The 16,126-nt window shown below is 47.9% G+C and overlaps 2 protein-coding genes across 3 annotated transcripts in view; both read left to right on the forward strand.

Moving 5' to 3' along the window:
• CENPS (centromere protein S) overlaps window positions 1-6,744 on the forward strand; it is a 9,971-nt gene extending 3,227 nt beyond the window's left edge. Inside the window, exons 3-6 of one of the 2 annotated variants that reach the window (XM_081817471.1) lie at window positions 295-328; window positions 3,940-4,041; window positions 4,719-4,785; window positions 6,481-6,744. In XM_081817471.1, the coding sequence (XP_081673597.1) occupies window positions 295-328; window positions 3,940-4,041; window positions 4,719-4,785; window positions 6,481-6,624 (347 nt within the window). In that variant the 3' untranslated portion in view covers window positions 6,625-6,744. The remainder of the gene's footprint in view (window positions 1-294; window positions 329-3,939; window positions 4,042-4,718; window positions 4,786-6,480) is intronic. The other variant, XM_006746690.3, reaches the window with a different exon arrangement.
• Window positions 6,745-6,879: 135 nt separating this feature from the next.
• CORT (cortistatin) lies at window positions 6,880-12,906 on the forward strand. The gene is made up of 3 exons (XM_081816820.1): window positions 6,880-11,419; window positions 11,820-11,845; window positions 12,630-12,906. The coding sequence occupies exons 1-3, from the start codon at window positions 11,203-11,205 to the stop codon at window positions 12,843-12,845; spliced, it is 459 nt and encodes a 152-aa protein (XP_081672946.1). The 5' UTR covers window positions 6,880-11,202; the 3' UTR covers window positions 12,846-12,906.
• Window positions 12,907-16,126: the final 3,220 nt, after the last annotated feature.

Here is a 16,126-nt window from a genome sequence, read left to right on the forward strand (position 1 = left end):
GTTTAGAGTTAGTTTCATGGAAGAAGAAGTGTGGCCACAATTACCACAATTATGACAAGGAGGTCATAACAAATAAATCACACAGCCTAGGCTAAAGGCTCACAAAACAAACAAAAAAAACAAAAGCAGCTAAAGGCTCCTGTCCAGGGATGGGGCGGCCCGAAGCGCATCCACCCAGCATGGAAAGGGCTTCTTGTATTCATCACTGTATTGTGGGAACTGAGGTTGCACTTCCCCTCCTTCTGAAATAAGATTGACATGAGGATAGCTAAAGCATGTCTTTTTCTCTTTCAGAAACTTTTGCCAAAGACCTTGAAATGTTTGCAAGGTGGGTAAAGAGCTTGCGTATCTGATGCTGTGTGTGTTGACATCCTATTCATACTCTCCATCTGGTGGTGTATTTCAGGAGAGCTTTAGTCTTTTTTTTGGGTGTGTGTGGATTTATTGGAGGCTTCTCTCTCATCATGGTTCTGCAAGAATAGAACATCTGCTTTAATCACGTCCATTCAGACTTGATTTGGCTTTTTTTTTTTTTTTTTTTAAATATCTTCTGAGTACTTCTTGTCAAAGAAGCAGAGTTGTTCAGTTCCTGGTTAAAAAGGTATGAAGAACAGCTCGAGGGCTGTGAACATGCAGGGCGTGCGTGTTCCGCAGGGCGGTGTGGGGCGCACCCGCACTGGGTGCCCGGCGGTGACTGCGGGTGGGTGTCGGAGCAGTGACAGCGCCCAGGGCCCAGCGCCCACCGGCACTCAGCCTCAGGTCCACAGCGTCTGTCACCCGAGAGACACACACTCCTTGAAAAGTGGGTGACTTGCTTTCAGCGGGGAAGCTTGAGCTTTTACAGGTGATTTATGCTCATCTCTTCAATTAGTACCTCAGGTAATTGAAAACAATCGCAACGAATTGCTTTTATGAAGCAGTTTGATGACTGAGGCCGGAAAGGGCTAAAGCTTTCCAATTTGCTCGCACTGCTGATTCGGTGCCAGTCTCTCCCACACCCCGAGCTTTTCACCTTGCTCCTTTTAGCTCTCTGTTGCTCGGGTGAGTATTTTGAATGAATTAAAGCAGTAGGTTCTCAAAGGGCAGACTCTAAATCTTTCACATCCCTGTGTATGTGAATTCCTAAAAACTGCTTAGCATCGCCAGCTTGGCCAAAAGGGATAAGATAATATTATGGGATACTAATAGCTCCTGTGGCTTATTCGTTGTTAATTCAGGTGGGGGCTCCTTACATGGCGCCCACTATCTCCCCCGAAGCCCCGCGTCTCTTGCGAAATACATTTATCACCCCTCTTGCCACGTCTTTCCTTCTTTCGGAAAATACAACTTCTTTTTATTACAAAGGGCGGCACAAAATGTAAATATGTAAGCACATGATTATTTGATTTGAACATAAAGTTTATCAACATCGAGCCAGGTTTCTCCATCTCAGCACTGTTGGTGTTTTGGACCGGCTCATTCTGGGTTGTGGTGGGGACTGTCCTGCGCATTGTAGGGCGTTTCTGGGCCTCTCTGGCCTCTGCCTGGTTAGATGCCAGCAGTAAGCCCCCAGTCATGACTTTTCCTGCCATTTCTGTGTTAGCTGTGGGAAAAGACAACGAACGTTTTTAGATGCCTCTGTAAAAATACTGGGAATAAGAATGAAATTGGAGATATTTAGCATTGTAATACATTGCGCTTTCAGGTACTCTGTGTTTTATGATTACGTTAAGAGGTTGATTTTCTTTTCTTTTTCTTTTTTCTTTTTTAAAGATTTTTATTTATTTGATAGAGAGAGACACAGCGAGAGGGAACACAAGCAGCGGGAGTGGGAGAGGGAGAAGCCGGCTTCCCGCTGAGTAGGGAGCCCGATGCGGGGCTCGATCCCAGGACCCTGGGATCATGACCTGAGCCGAAGGCAGATGCTTAATGACTGAGTCACCGAGGCGCCCCGAGGTTGATTTTCGTTTGCTGGGTACTTGGTGGGTGGGGGGAGAGTCGTGTGTCACTTAGAGTGTAAGTGCCTGGGGAAGGGTCTGTGTGAAGGCTGTCTCGCTGCTGTTGTCTAAGTGAGAGAGGCAGAGGCTTACTGATGAAGCAATGTCTCCCCTTTCTCGTGTCCAGGGGTGTCCTCCAGTGCTCTTCACGCCCCACCCCCACCCCGCCGTGAACCCTGAGCCAACGCGAGTACGGATTTTCCTTTTTTTTTTTTTAAAGATTTTATTTATTTGAGACAGAGAGAATGAGAGAGAGAGCACATGAGAGGGGGGAGGGTCAGAGGGAGAAGCAGACTCCCTGCTGAGCAGGGAGCCCGATGCGGGACTCGATCCAGGGACTCCAGGATCGTGACCTGAGCCGAAGGCAGTCGCTCAACCAGCTGAGCCACCCAGGCGCCCAAGTACGGATTTTCTTTGGAGACTCATCCTTTGTCTAATTTCACACTGATCTTCAAAATACTTCAGTTTGCTGTCATATAAAAAAAAAAATCCTGTTTTAAAGTTTATCTCGGGGTGGGGGTGAGGGGGCTCCTGGGTGGCTCAGTCAGTTAAGCATCTGCCTTCGGCTCAGGTCCTGATCCTGGGGTCCTGGGATGGAATCCCACATCGTGCGCCCTTCTCAGCAGAGGGAGTCTGCTTCTCCCTCTCCCTCTGCCCCTCCTCCCTGCTCGTGCTCGCTCTCTCTTTCTCTCTCAAATAAATAAATAAAATCTTAAAAAAAAAAAAAAGCTTATCACGGAATAAAATTGATATTCCCAGAAGGTCAGCTTTGTTTATCCTGTGGCTTTGTGTTTTCCCCGAGGCCACCGTCTTCTAGAACTGTGAGTCCTACAAGGAGTCTGAAGGACTGTTTCAGGCCAGCTGTATATTAAATGGTCTTTGTCAGCTGGCTGGGAACCTAACCGGTATTTGTAACATTGTTTCTATGAGAAAATGGGTTTAAATTTGAAATAATTCACCTGTAAACTTTGGAAAATCATCTCCCAATTTAAGTTGCAAATTTCCTTTACTTAGCTTTGAAATCTCTAGTCACCTGATACCATTAACATGTTAAAGATGTCACATTTTGAAGAAGATAGATATTAGACAGTGAATAGGTTCTAGGAACATTTTGGGAATCGTCTTTAAAACCTGTGTTGCTAAACGTGTTAAATGAAAAACTGCTTTGTAATTTTCCCTTGGGTAATTTTCTGGAGTCAGAAGTTGGGGCGACTGCCTTTGGCTCAGGTCATGGTCCCAGGGTCCTGGGATCGAGCCCCGCGTCGGGCTCCCTGCTCTGCGGGGAGCCTGCTTCTCCCTCTCCCACTCCCCCTGCTTGTGTTCCCTCTCTCGCTGTCTCTATGTCAAATAAATAAATAAATAAATAAATAAATAATCTGATGCAAAAAAAGAAAGGCTTGATTCAGGAGAGTCTCTGATGTGCGGCGGCCGGCGTCGGATATGCCCGCCCCTCCGTTTAGGGAAGGGGCATTAAAACGTGGTGCAGAGGTAGCACATACCAAGCAGAGCAGTGGCGAGGCTTGGCTTTGCTGTGTCCGGAACGCTTCCTCGTGAACAGATCGACTAACCTTACTCTGTAAACAGCTCACTATGCTGCTTCCTTCTGCTTGTTCTTTTGTGGCACTTTGCGAAGAATGTGAGAACCGGCCGAGCGGCCCGATCGTGTGGCTGAGGGCCACGCTGTGTGCATGGTGCCAAACTGCCTCCCCCCGGTACACCTGTGGCCGGGCTGCCTACCTTGTGACTGCACCGATGTCCCCTTCTGACTGTCCCCTTTCTCTCCCGGTCCTTGCGGATGGCCGATTAGAAGTCGCCTCCTGAAATGGATACTGTCAGCGCAGGCAGATGCTGTCATTCGTGAGGAGATGACACACGCCATCTGCACGTTTAGTGGGAGGTGAAGGTTTAATTCGGCCAAATTATGGAGTGTAATTTCTGTGTGATTTTCTTGCTAACGGAACAGATATCCGGTGAGGACTGTGTGTTGGCCACTCTACTCGTTATTAAGGGTACAAAGATGCCTACTTACGCCGGTGCGTAAGGTTTCTACTTATTTTTGGAGGAGGTGAGAAATGGCGAGAAATGGTGTAATTAGAGCAATAAATTACTGACTATAGCTTATTATCTGAAATTACCTTTTAAAGCAAAGATAAGAGGATTGGAATGAGAATTTGAGTCCCAAGTTGTGAGCAAGACACAGACTCCAGTTTAAAAGATGCTCTTTGTTCCAGCTCGGCTGTGCTGAGGGAGTACATTACCTCCTTGTTGGGAAGTGGGGCGTAGGGGGACATCTGCCTGAGCTGCTTCCTGTAATGTAGCCCTTGGGATCTTGGGATCTTTGTTTTTCTACTTCACATCTGTTTAAGCAGAGGCGATCTTCGTGCTGTTTGATATTGTGCTGTTTTCTCTTTTCACTAAAGGTGTGTGCACACATGCTGCGTGCGCTTTCTGTGGTGTTTGCTGTGACCACTGTGCCCAAGCAAGTCCCCGCTCAGGCACCTGTGGCCTCGGGCGGAGGTGGACAGATGGGCTGCTGCTTTCCTTGGTCTCTTTATTTAATTAGTATCTTGGTGAAGTCACTTCACTCATTTTTATGTCATTGCTGCTTAATGAATTTAATCTAAAAAGATGGGCTACTTAGAGAGCCTTGCTAGTTTGGAGTCTGACCATGAACTTTTGGGTTTCATCAAAACTTGAAGTGATACTAAACATTTTGGTGAATTGTTCCTGCCCTTTCTACAGACATGCGAAAAGAAGCACAATTAACACCGAAGATGTGAAGCTCTTAGCCAGGAGGAGTAATTCACTGGTGAGAGATGAATTTCTTTCCTCACTCCACTTTCCCATCAGAATACATTATTCCCAATTAATCACTTGCAGCCATGAAGCGATTCCCCAGGGCACCTTGCATTAAAAACGAGAGACGGTTGAACCATTCAGACCTGCCCGCAATTTATAGTCTCTCTTTCATCATGATGGATCTCGCTAAGCCAATTTGAAATTTTCTAATCAGCACTGTCTGGATTTCATAATTTGCCTTTTCCGTAACATCTCAAAACTTCGGTCCTGTGTTCCATTTACAGCGTGCTGTCAGAGACAGGCCACGGGCTAGCGCGTGGGGAGACTTGTGTTTCGGTGTGCACAGCTCTGCTCTGGTGGGCCAGGGATGGAGGGAGTGTCTGCACGGGCGGGATGGGCAGAGAAGCAAGCATGTTTTCTATCTTTCCAAAGAAATCTAGACATCATCTTGACCAGCCCTCATTTTACAGGTGATGCTGTGGTCATCCCTGGCTAGTGGCCGTGACCAAGGGCAGACCCAGGGCGTCTGAGGTTTTCTGACCTTGTCTAATCCTAGCAGTGAGAACACTTTTCGTTCCCCGTCATGTGAGCTCCACCAGGGTGGACCTTTGTCTCTTCTCTGTTGCATCTGCTGTGCCTAGAATAGGGCCTGGCATACAGCAGGTGCTCAATAAGTAGTTGCTAAATGAGTTTGTATAGCAGTTGACAGTTTACAGGGCGCTTTTATAGTTATTATTTAACATATGTTATTTAAAACCTCACAGCCACCCTCTGAGGGTTTTTCATAACCCCATTTATTAGCCCGATTTTACAGGGGAGGCCCCTGGAGTTCAGGAACCTCGCAGAGCTGAACATGGAGCTCTTGGATGGATCGCTGAACCTAAACCATCGAGCCCGGAATCTGGCGCCGCTTCCACTGGGCTCCCCCCCCCCGCCCCGCCCCGCTCTTCTGATACCCTCTCTCCCAAGTTGAAGTCAAGGCTAAGGATGTGATTCCTAAGGAAAACAGCTAAGGTGGCTGGCGGTGCTGTGCATCCGTGGCAAGACACCTCCCTCCCTCCATCCGTTCTGTGCAGGTCATGGCTGGCAGCTGGCCGGCTTCGGTGAGCCCTTTCTTCCTTTGGCAAAGGAACGGGCAGTGCCAGTCATCTTAGAATGTTAGCTGGGAAGTTCTCTGTTTATTGCACATTTGTTTACTTCCAAATACTGTTTTTATTTGGGGCTCTCAATTTTTTTTCATGACAGAGTTGCGGCTGAATTTACTCGTTCGATAAAATGCTGCCCGATGGCAGGGACCTGCATTATTTATCCTGTATTCCTGGGACCTGGTGCATAGTAGCTGCTCCGTGACGTCAGTTGGATACATTTAGGGGGGTGTTGATTGTACTGCTGCTTGGTAGAGTATCTTTAGGCCTGGCGTGCCTTCTGCACGCTCCACATTTTAACTCTTGACTACTCAAGGAGCTCCTGCCTGTTGGGTAGGAGTGTGGGCAGCATTCGGTTGATTTCTGGAGTTGATTGCTTTTTCCAGGAGAAATTGGAAGTTCTGTTTCACTCTGAGGAATGTAACCCAGGCTTTTCCACCCAAATTCTTAGGGCGGGAGTGGTTAGGAGGGGTAGATTCTCCTCTGCTCCCCCAGGTTTATAGAGTGGCTTCACAACCAGATAAAATTGTAATTCTTTAATTTTTTTTTTTTTTTGGTAGCTAAAATACATCACAGAGAAAACCGAAGAGCTCGCTCAGTTTAACACAGAACAAAAAGCAAAGAAGAAGAAGAAGCTAGAGGATGACAACACAAAATCAGTGGTGCCGGCAGAGGCTGCAGCTGCCGAAAAGGACGGTTCTTGACTCTGTCGCCACTGGCTAACTCTGTCCCTTCAGCAGGGGGGCGGCGGGGGGCAGGGGCTGCCACAAAGGGATTTTCAAAGGGATCAGTCGAGATTAAAATAAAAAGGCTAAGAGGCTTGCTGGGCTGTGTTCTGCGGTCATTGGCTGCAAAAGCTAGTGTTGGAGCCGGAGACGCCCAAGGAAAACACACCGAGTCTCCTCCACGCTAACAGGAGTCCGAGGGGCCGAGACTGGAAATGGTGTCTATTGCCATTCATAAGGTTGTGTCAGCAATGGGATGTGACTGACTTTTTCGAGCAAACATCTTAGTTATCTCTTTCTTCTTCTACATGAGTCTTCCGGCTGACAGTCCCGGAGAGACGAGTAGAGCTGTTTATTTAGTTCTGTCAATCACCGGTGTGGTTTTTAAGCCTGTGTCGCATGTGACCACAAGGTAAATGTGATGCTCACAGGTGCGCGTTTGGAAAGTGTCCATTTTACTTTTTAAAGGTGATTTTCTCCAGAAACACAGTTTATATAACTTTTCTCCAGCTATTTTGTAATTTAACTCTGGTTCTACGGGATGGAGGTTTTGCTTGAGAGGAAACCTGCTCTCTTCCCAGAACGCTTCCCTGTGTGGTGCTCTGGTTCGGTCTGTGAGGGCCGGAGCTTCCAGTCCTGCTGTCTTCTCTGCAGGGTGTCAGGGGTGCCCAGGGCATGCCTTTCCCTGCTGGGCCAGGAGGGATAAGGAACGGGACTGCATTTGGGAGCCCTCTCTTTGTGCCAGGCTGCCCCGGGGCTCCATATAGGACCTCAGTGCATCCTCACAGCCTTATGGGGCGGGTGTGATTCTACCCGTTGTACTGGTGTGCAGACCGAGGTTTGAAGAGGTTGGCACGCTGCCCAGGTGTGCTGACCAGTCAAGACAGTATTCACCCTGGGGTGCTCACCCCCTAAAGAGGGGATGAGAGAGCACAGGACAGGTGTTCTGGAAAGAATGGATACCGATCAGCAAAAGACACCCCACAACAGTTTGGCTAAGCTGTGGGCACAGGAAAGCACTGAAAGCAAGCCTCAGTCTCAGGGTCTGTAAATGACTCCTCCTTTCACCTCAGAAAAGGACTGTGACATCCACGCGTCACGTCAGCTAAGAGAAGGGAATCCTAAAGCTTCGTCCTGACAGTCCCACTCCCGCTGAGGTCTGTACTGAGTAGCTTCCTTTTCGGGTAAGCTGTAAATCTGCATTAGGCGAGGTTGGACGCTGGAGGCCACGGACTTGCCAGAGGTCCGCCGACGCGGATTTGCTTCCTGGTCTTGGGACTCTAGTGGCGGTGTGACTTTCTGTAGCTTTGTGTTCTCATCAGCGAAATAGGGCTTATGTGACTGGAAGAGGAAATGGGGAGGACTGTTGTTACGGGTCTTGTCTTTATGGATTTCTATAGCTCTCCAAACTGGGTATATGGGGGATTGGAAGTGGTTGAACTCCATGTGTGCCACGGGCGTCTGTGTCTGGTTCAGGGCTGGAGGGGGCCCCCTGGCCATGGCCTGGCTATTTTGATGTGAAGTTTTCTAGCCAAATTGGAAACTCAACTTGATGTTCATGTAATCGTTTGGTATATTTGCATATTTATGTATGATCTGATTTCATTCATTTGAGAGAGACAGAGATAGTGAGAGAGCGAGCGAGCACGTGTTGGGAGGAGGGGGAGAAGCAGACTCCCCACTGAGCAAGGAGCCCCGATGCAGGGCTCGATCCCAGGACCCTGAGATCATGACCTGAGCCGAAGGCAGACGCTTCACTGACTGAGCCGCCCAGGCGCCCCGTTTATACTTCAGATGAGCAGGCTTACAACACGTTTTTCAGGGCTTGTAACACAGGAGCGGTCAGGCTTTGCGAGGAAGAGCGGACTCCATTTCCTGGGTTCTCTGGAGCTGCCTCTTCCCCACTGTACGCTCCACGTGGGGTTTCGCTCCCTCTGGAATATCCACAGTGATGCCGATCATCCTGTGCGATTCCGTCTTTGGGGACAGATGGCAGAAAGGGCTTCTGGAGGGCCCTGTTTTTGTGGGCTGGCTTCCTCAGAGTCCTGGAAGCTCCTCTAAACGTGAACCTATTAACCATTTACCAGATGATGAACCAAATAAAGAAGGAGTGTGTCCTGGTCACATAGATGGGGCAACTTATATTTATAATGTTTGTCGTCGTCTTGTTGCACTGGTTCCTTGAAGCACTTTATGAAATAAAGGGCTTGTGGTGATGTGTTACTACTGAAATTAACCGGAGTCAGAAAACTTTGAAAGCATCCCTTTCTGCACACACCAGCAGCTGGAATGCGCACTGGCTCGCACACAGACAATACTTTAAAACCTGGATGTCCCAGAAAGGCTACATCAGGACATGCTTCTTCCTTTACTGAATTGTGGAATTTCTGAAGAGCCCCTAGGGGTCGTTTAGTCCAGGCTCCCCATCACCTAGGAACTCCGGCAGAATTCTCCAGGGACAGAGCCCGTCTGGTCACGGGACACTCACTGTTAGGTTTCTTCTGTACTTAGAGAAAAGTCTTCCACCCTCTAACTTCTCTCTTGGTCGCATTTGGACCTTTAGAAGGAGCACTCTTTGTTTTTCAAAATAATTCCGGACTGAGTTCCTTTTAATCAAAAGTTCCCATTAGACATCTTTTCAGAAACACGTTCTTGCCTAAGACTTCAGGTTGTCAGCTCCCAGAGGGCAGGCTCTGGGCTGGAGAACGTGATGGCTGGTGCCTTGTGCAGTGCGGGGCTTGCGGGAGGCACCCCGAGATACTTGGACCCTGGCATGTAAGATGTGCTGGTGAAATAAGTAGGAGCCCTTGGGTTGCATGGCTCTTGTTGTGGGGGCTCCCACATGTTGTGGTGTACGGCTCTTCTTACCCTGGGGAACAAGGAGAAGGATTGAGGATGTTGTCTTCTTAGCGCTGCCCGACGTGCGTCCTGCCGTGGGTTCCATGTGGGCTGGGTGCTTTACGGGACCTTCTTGGGTCCTCACGACAGCTCTCTGATGGGGGCAGTAGGTACTAATTTTTGTTTTTTATTCCCGTTATACAGATGAGGAAATAGGCCACAGAGAGGCCAGGAGCAAAGCCAGGGTTTTAGTCTTCAGCCCTCTCCTCGAAGGACCAGGACAGGTGGCCTCCTGCTTGAAGGCAGCCAGGAATAAGAGGGCACGTAGGCTTCCTCCACCCATTGTGCCCTCCCTGGCACACTCCCATTGCACTGGAGGCTGTGGGTCCTGCCCCCTGGCTAGGCTCTCCCAGCCCTGCTAGTGTGGGTGGTGTGGGTCCTTTGTAGTTCTGTGTATGCACTAGGTGCTCAGAGTGTCTAAGGAGTCTGTCCAGTAAAATCTGCAAAATATACCAAGGGTATAAGAAACTGGCCGAGCTGCCGTGAATTTCTCATCTGTAAGAATCGCTCCATTTGGGGGGCACCCGGCAGGCTCAGTCGGTAGAGCAGGGGACCGTTGATCTCAGGGCTATGAGTTCAAGTCCCATGTTGGGCGTGGAGTCTACTGAATTAAAAAAAGGATCTCCATTTTTAATACCATTTGTGGGAATTTTCTTAGGCAAAAAAAATTATTTTCGTATAGAAAAAAAAGACGAAGCAACATGCAGTAATGAGCCATGATTCTTCAGGCCATGCCCGTTCTGCCTAGAATCTTTACAAGTCTCTGCTGACATGGAATTTAAGATGGAGATTTCCCTTGGGGGAGGGGTGTAAACCAGGACTTTGGAAAACTGAAAGTCAGCCTTCACTTTTGGAGAGAGCGTCCATTCGGTTGCTTAACTTCCACTTGGAACCATGCTGTGGCTCCTGGCCCCGTGTGGCAGGTTTGCGGCCAGTGACTCAGTTTACCGGCTGTCTCAGTTGGATGAAGAGGGTCTGCGCATTTGCTTGTGGGATTCTGAAACTGGGACCAGGGAGGGGAAGCCCCGGGGGGGTGGGGGTGGGACATGGAGGAGGACTCCAGGCTCCGGACTTCCCAGAGAAGCGGGTCAAGTGCAGGTCATTGAGTAAGAAGTAGCCAGGCCCCTCCGGGCCAGCATCCCCGGGCGCTCCTGAACCTGCCCTCTTGTCGGGGTTTTCAGCCCCTTGCCTGCGATTTGGTGAGAGCCGGCGGGTGCTCTGAGCACCTCCCTGTACCCCCCGGTCCCCCTTTGTCTCTTCGGCCCACAGCAGATTCCACCACACCTTACATGGGCAGAATTTCAGCTCCTCAGCTCCTTATACACCGCTGATTTTATATTGTGTGAAATCACTTGGCTTTGTGCTCGAGGCTTCCTGTCGCCTGTGGGCGTGATCATGAGGAAGAGGGACTCCTTCAGGAGCGAGCGCACTGTCCTCCAAAGTAAGCAAATCTGCTCTAAACTCGGGAAACCATGGTGGCTTTAATGAAGGGTTAACTCTGATCCAAAAGCGCTTTTGTGGGCTGAGGGCTTAGGCAGGTGCATCACTGCTTGAGGATGAGGGAAGTGGGGGTACAGGCTTTTGACAGGGACAGAGACAAAAAAACCAGCTGCAGGTGGAGCTTAATTAAAATGCCCCCCCACCCCTCCCCTCCGGTCGATGAGACCAAGTGCACAAAACATGGATTTCGGGGCTCCCAAGGATAAGCAGCCCCAGAGCTGGAGAGAAGTGCCGGTCAGCCCGCAGGATGATGCCGCCGCCCCTCTGCTCCTACTCCTGCTCTCAGGGGCCACGGCCACCGCGGCCACCACAGCCCTGCCCCTGGAGAGTGGCCTTGCCAGACACGACAGCCGGGTGAGTAGTGATGGGGCTGCAGGCTAGCCCACTTTCTGGCTGTCTCGTTCCTTGGCTTGTTGGCTTGGCTTGCCGGCGGCTCCAGGGCGAGTGTGTGTACGACAGATGGCAGGCAGGGCTGACCTTTGTGGGGTGCCCCCCAGCCACCCCCCTGTCCTGCGATGTCCCCTCTTAGACTGCGGGGTCTTGTTTACCTCCAGTGGTCCCAACAACCTGCAGAGAGCTCCGAAACTCAAGGGGGGAGCTTCCCTGCCGGCGATCTCCCATCTGCTCGTCTTTGAAACGTTAAGTGATCATACCAGTCTATCGCAGGGCAATCATGGGGCCGCCAACGGCCTGCGTTCGCCACACATGCTTCTAGAATCTTAATTTATAGGTATGGGACTCTTCTCATTGGCTCAGGTTCATTGACATCGTTACAGTTTCCGTCGTGAGAATTCGTAACTTTGTGAGGTGATTTATTTTTCTTTTTTTTCTATTTTGAAAAAGTTCCAAGAAAGAGTACATAAAGTTGGCCATTAAAAATGGATTTTTCTCTAAAATTACCAGATGAGTTTCAGACAAGTCATTTATCATCAGGTTACTCCTAGAAGGTTTCTAAGGAATTTGAAAGAGGGGAATATCACGTCTCAATCTGATCTGTCTCAAAGAGTAATTTGTGGACATCCAGGAGTCAGACCAGGCACTTGGCGGCAGGGACAATGATAGATTTCCTGACCTCGTCTAATGAAGGACCTCGGCCAAGATTATGGGCCAAACAGGCCGTTTTTTTCCTTGACTGAAATTTCTTAACTTTTCCTTCTCTAACTAGAACAATTTCATTAAGGTGTTCTCTTAACTTCCTCATTTTTTATTTTATTTTTCTTTTAACTTTGTCATCCTTTTTTTTTTTTTTTAAAGATTTTATTTATTTATTTGAGAGAGAGAGACAGCGAGAGAGGGAACACAAGCAGGGGGAGTGGGAGAGGGAGAAACAGGCCTCCTGTGGAGCAGGGAGCCCGATGCGGGGCTCGATCCCAGGACCCTGGGATCATGACCTGAGCCGAAGGCACATGCTTAATGACTGAGCCACCCAGGTGCCCCACTTTCTCATCCTTTAAATGGAAATGTGATTTATTCTTCTGAAGCATCTTTTTTTTTTTTTTGAGGAAGGAATTATAGATCTTTTAATGCTGGCTCAACCAGATGGTTGATTATTTTTCTTTCCTTTGTCCTCTGCGTCTTTTAAAAAGCATCTGCAGGAAGTGATAGAAATGAAGAAAAACAGCCTCTTGACTTTCCTGGCTGGGCGGTACCAGTGGGCCTCCCAGGTGGGCGCAGCACCCTTCACAGGAGGGGCAGGTGGGGAGGTGGCCAAGCGGCAGGACATCCCGTCCCCTCAGCGGTCCCTGCAGGAGAAGGCACCTTGCAAGGATTTCTTCTGGAAGACCTTCTCCTCCTGCAAATAAAACTCCACCCCTGATCACTCATGCAAAGGAGTGTAACCATGGATCTGAATAAAATGTATTAACAGCCATGATCTTCTTTGCACAGTTGTCTTCTCCTCGTGTAATTTGGAAAGTTTTATTTATTTGTTTATATTTTAAAATATTTTATTTTTAGTAATCTCCACACCCAACGTGGGGCTTGAACTCACAACCCCGAGATCAAGAGTCCCCGTGCTCCACTGAGCGAGCCAGCCGGGCACTCCCCAAAGTGAACATTTTTGAAAAAGATTTTTATGTTTTCCGCTGTAGTGTACCCACTGGGCTTTCTTTTCACTTTAGTTATGTGCTTGGAAGTTCTGCCTTCCAGTTGTCTCCTTTCCTTTGATTTAAAACGGTTAAAGGCGACATCTTTAAGAATCCAGAATCCAGAATAACATCTTATTTCAGTTTGTTTTCATAGAAATTGTCTAATTTAAAAAATATTTCCCTTGTATTAAAAGCAAATTTTTAACATTGTGCTCAAAGAGCAAAATGATTATTTCTTGTGTTTTGGCGAAAACCAATTTAAAAACAAATGTCACGCTCTCAAACATGATCTTGTGTTCACATACTCATAAGAATAGTTACATTCAAACCTTCTCTGATAAAATACCCATACTGATTTTCATTAGTAGGTTAATTTTAATTTGTTACAGTTCTTTCATGGATCAGAGCTTCTACGTTTGTGTTGTGAAGAACAAAGTCTGTTCAAAGGCCTTATTTCAAACCAAATACAGAGCAGGGCTGCTGTCGAGCCTGGGCCTGCTTACCTCAACTTTTTAAATTTAATTTTATTTTTTAAGATTTTATTTATTTATTTGACAGAGACACAGCGAGAGAGGGAACACAAGCAAGGGGAGTGGGAGAGGGAGAAGCAGGCTTCCCTGTGAGCAGAGAGCCTGATGCGGGGCTCGATTCCAGAACCCTGAGATCAGGACCTGAGCTGAAGGCAGACGCTTAATGAATGAGCCACCCAGGTGCCCCCTTGCCTCAACTTCTAATTCAGGACTTTCAGGATCGCAGGAACCAGACTTTGTTCCGTGACAGATGCATATATGTAATTTTTTAATAAAGATTTTATTTATTTAAGACAGAGATAGAGCGCATGGACAAGCAGGGGGAGTGGCAGGCAGAAGGAGAAGCAGGCTCCACCCTGAGCAGGGAGCCCGATGCGGGGCTCGATCCCAGAACTCCAGGATCACAACATGAGCCAAGGGCAGATGCTTAACAAACTGAGCCATCCAAGTGCCTCCACATGCATATATGATTTGATATATTTTCCCATTCCCCAAGAATTTCCACAGAAGGGACAATGAGTGATGGCTACACAGGAGGGGAGTTCCTTTTTCTGTAATACAGGGCCGAGCAGCTGTCAAGCCCCATGCAGACCAGGATTTGGGGTTGCTCCAGTGAAATGAGGAGTGAACAAATCACTCAGTTTCAAAACCCTAATCAAATCTTTAGTTCTCTCCCATAGCACCAAAATCCTTGCTTGATTCCGCATATTGTTTATGGCTCTTGAATGCCAGACTCTGAAGAATACTTCAGGGTGAAGGTGTTTAGATGCTAAACTTTAAAGTTCAGAGATTCACACCTGGAGTTATGGGAAGTTTCTGAGGGTCAGGCCAAATATGGGGAAAACTGGCAAAGGCTGGCTGGAGGAGCACTGTAATCTCTTCTCGGGATACCAGGGGAGAAGGCGCGGAGTATGACTGCTGACCGTTCCGTTCTGTTTTCTGCAGAGCTGAGCTCAGATCCATAATTACTAGCTGAGTAAAGTATAATGTGTTGGAGGACCTTAATAGCATCCAAATTTCCAGACACAGCAGCTTGAAGAGACCAGTAATTGGGTCAGTGCATTGGTGCAAGATGCCAGCCTGGAAGGCCAGCTAACCTTCAGAACTTGTCTTTTAAGATTTTCCTAGAAGAAAAGCATGCCCCTTGTTTTTCAGTTTCTTTCTTTTTTTTTTTTTTAAAGATTTTATTTATTTATTTGACAGACAAAGATAGCGAGAGAGGGAACACAAGCAGGGGGAGCGGAAGAGGGAGAAGCAGGCTTCCCACTGAGCAGGGAGCCTGATGCGGGGCTCGATCCCGGGACTCTGGGACCATGACCTGAGCCGAAGGCAGATGCTTAACCAACTGAGCCACCCAGGCGCCCCTCAATTGGGGTCATACATACACAGTCCTTAGGATTGGGGACTTATAACTTTGAACTAAGTAATATCTGAAGGATAATGAGGCTGTGCTAATGAGACTGGCAGGAAATCTGTCACGTCTAAGTTTACCTGAGTTCAGGGGGCTGAATAGAATGTTAACTGGCATCAACTGCAGGGTAGACTAGATTAATATGCTCATGATGAATACATTAGGGTGAAATGGGTATATTAGGGTAATTTTCTACCATCAGGTTTTGGGTAGACTTTTCTCAAAGTATACCTTTCTGTAGTTCAATACAGACAAGTGTGTAGATGTGGTCATCGGCACCAGGACAACTTGTAATTCATTCTTGTGCATTTCTTTTTTTAAAGATTTATTAATTTATTTGAGAGAGAGAGAAGCACACAGGAGCAGGGGGAGGAGCAGAGGGGGAGAGAGAGAATCTCAAGCAGACTCCACGCAGTGTGCAGAGCCCCGAGGTAGGGCTTGATCCCACAACCCTGAGATCATGACTTGAACTGAAATCAAGAGTCGGACGTTCAGCTGACTGAGCCACCCAGGCACCACTCTTGCATTTATTTCTAATATTTGGCACCAGAATGGATCCTTAACTACTGGGGAAGAATTGAGTGTGACATAAACATTCGACAGAAATCCTTCATAGTATTCATATTTCAGGACTGTTGGCAAACCATTCTAGGCTTTAGGAAACTCAGAGCAGTAGGCTCATGGGAGACACTTAAAGACCTTGATTTAACAGCACCTGCTGAAGGGATCACCCACATCTTAGTAGCAGCTTCCTCAGTAGAGCTATGGATTCCATTTTTTAAAAGTTTATTTAAATAATCTCTACACCCAATGTGGGGCTCCAACTCTTGAGATCAAGAGTCACACGCTCTTCCAACTGAGGCAGCCAGGAGCCCCTAGGTTCCGTTTTGAACAAATCAGAAGAGGAAAACTCAGGTAGGTATTAAAAAGAAGGAAATTTTTGGTGTTTAGACGAGAAAGGAAAAGGCAAAGGGCAGCTGGGCTACCCACTATTTCTAGCTTGTCATAACCCTAATAAAAGTAACGCTAATTTATCTTTTCCACTTATAATTAGT

The sequence above is a fragment of the Leptonychotes weddellii genome, chromosome 4 (genome assembly GCF_054177405.1).
Source record: "Leptonychotes weddellii isolate Sample4059 chromosome 4, ASM5417740v2, whole genome shotgun sequence".
Taxonomy (NCBI): Eukaryota; Metazoa; Chordata; class Mammalia; order Carnivora; family Phocidae; genus Leptonychotes; species Leptonychotes weddellii.

Bases quoted from the DNA above. Each gene is read 5' to 3' on its own strand.
- CORT (XM_081816820.1), top strand. From the start codon at position 11,203: ATGAGACCAAGTGCACAAAACATGGATTTCGGGGCTCCCAAGGATAAG. The intron at 11,420-11,819 runs GCTAGCCCACTT...ACATCGTTACAG, and splicing joins GAGTAGTGATGGGGCTGCAG to TTTCCGTCGTGAGAATTCGT. The intron at 11,846-12,629 runs GTGAGGTGATTT...TCTTTTAAAAAG, and splicing joins TCGTGAGAATTCGTAACTTT to CATCTGCAGGAAGTGATAGA.